Source organism: Pygoscelis adeliae, unplaced genomic scaffold, assembly GCF_000699105.1.
Source record: "Pygoscelis adeliae isolate BGI_AS28 unplaced genomic scaffold, ASM69910v1 Scaffold580, whole genome shotgun sequence".
NCBI classification, from domain to species: domain Eukaryota; kingdom Metazoa; phylum Chordata; class Aves; order Sphenisciformes; family Spheniscidae; genus Pygoscelis; species Pygoscelis adeliae.
Window position 1 is genome coordinate 167110 of NW_008823973.1, and position 1301 is coordinate 168410.

A 1301-nucleotide genomic window follows, 5' to 3' on the forward strand; every position below is an offset into this window, starting at 1 on the left:
CGCCCCCCCCCAGCTGGAGGAGCAGCTGAGCCGGCTGCAGCGGGAGAAGAACGAGGTGCAGAGTCGGCTGGAGGAGGACCAGGAGGACATGAACGAGCTGATGAAGAAGCACAAGGCGGCTGTGGCCCAGGTGAGGGGGGAACATCAGCCACGGCACCCCCGCCCCCCATAACGCCCCTCTCGGAGCCGGTGCGGTGGGGTCCCCACTGACGACCCTGGTGGGTCCCGCAGGCATCCCGGGACCTGGCACAGATGAACGACCTCCAGGCGCAGCTGGAGGAGGTCAGCAAGGAGAAGCAGGAGCTGCAGGAGAAGGTGGGGAGCACCGACATCGCGCACGGGCATGCACGCTGAGTGAAGCCGGGGCGGGCAGGGGGGCACCCAGAGACCCGCTGCCCACGCTATGGGGGGGGGGCCCTGCACCCTGGGGAGAGCAGAGCAGTCCCACGGGGAGCTCTCCGTTGGGATGGGAGCAGCGTGGCTGGGAGCTCCCCTCCAGGGCGGCGTGGTGGGGAGCCGGGGAGGTGGTGGTCGAGGCTGAGGCTGTTGCTCCCCCCACAGCTGCAAGGCCTGCAGAGCCAGCTGGAGTTCCTGGAGCAGTCCATGGTGGACAAGTCGCTGGTGAGCCGGCAGGAGGCCAAGATCCGCGAGCTGGAGACCAGGCTGGAGTTCGAGCGGACGCAAGTCAAGCGCCTGGAGGTAGGCGCTGGGCAATCCCTCCGCTCCATCTGGGACCGGGATGCAACGGGACCATGATGCGAAGCTGCCCAGGGGGTCCCCGGAGTCCATCCCCGATATCCCCTCCTTGGGATCCCCCCATGCTGCAGCCCTCCCCTGCCGGCAGCCGGGCCCTGGCTCCACACGGAAAGCTCCCTGCAAGCGCCGATAACAATAATCCACCACCCAGCCCAGCAAAGTGCTGCTATTTCCCTGCATTGACTTAGGGAAATTATAGACTCTCCCGGCCCGGCTAAACGCAGCCTGCTTTATATTCTGCCTTTGCAGCTCTGCCGGGGGAACGGAGCAGCTTAGCTCTCTTAATATTTTCCTAGCTGTTATTTCCCTTCCCTGCTTTCTCTGCCGGGGCCATAAATATGCAGCGGTTGGCTCAGCGGCTGGGGGAGAATGGGAGCTATTTTTTCCCTACGTTACATGCTGTAATTACTTCACACACAGTTAAATCTATTTTTCCAATTCGACAAAGCCCCCGCGGGTTGTTCTGCCCTTTCCCTGGCCCTGGGGGGGTGTTTCTCCTCCATCTCCTCGTGTAAATTTGTGGGGATGGGGTCCGTCCTCGCGTG

At 63.3% G+C, this 1301-nt stretch overlaps 1 protein-coding gene across 1 annotated transcript in view; it reads left to right on the forward strand.

Annotated features, from left to right (window-relative positions):
- The window catches only part of MYO18A (myosin XVIIIA), a gene marked incomplete at its 3' end in the record, with an annotated part of 29597 nt that extends 28898 nt beyond the window's left edge, over positions 1-699 (forward strand). Inside the window, exons 7-9 of the mRNA XM_009324749.1 lie at positions 14-130; positions 232-315; positions 562-699. Of these exons, the coding sequence (XP_009323024.1) occupies positions 14-130; positions 232-315; positions 562-699 (339 nt within the window). The remainder of the gene's footprint in view (positions 1-13; positions 131-231; positions 316-561) is intronic.
- Between the last annotated feature and the right edge of the window lie 602 nt (positions 700-1301).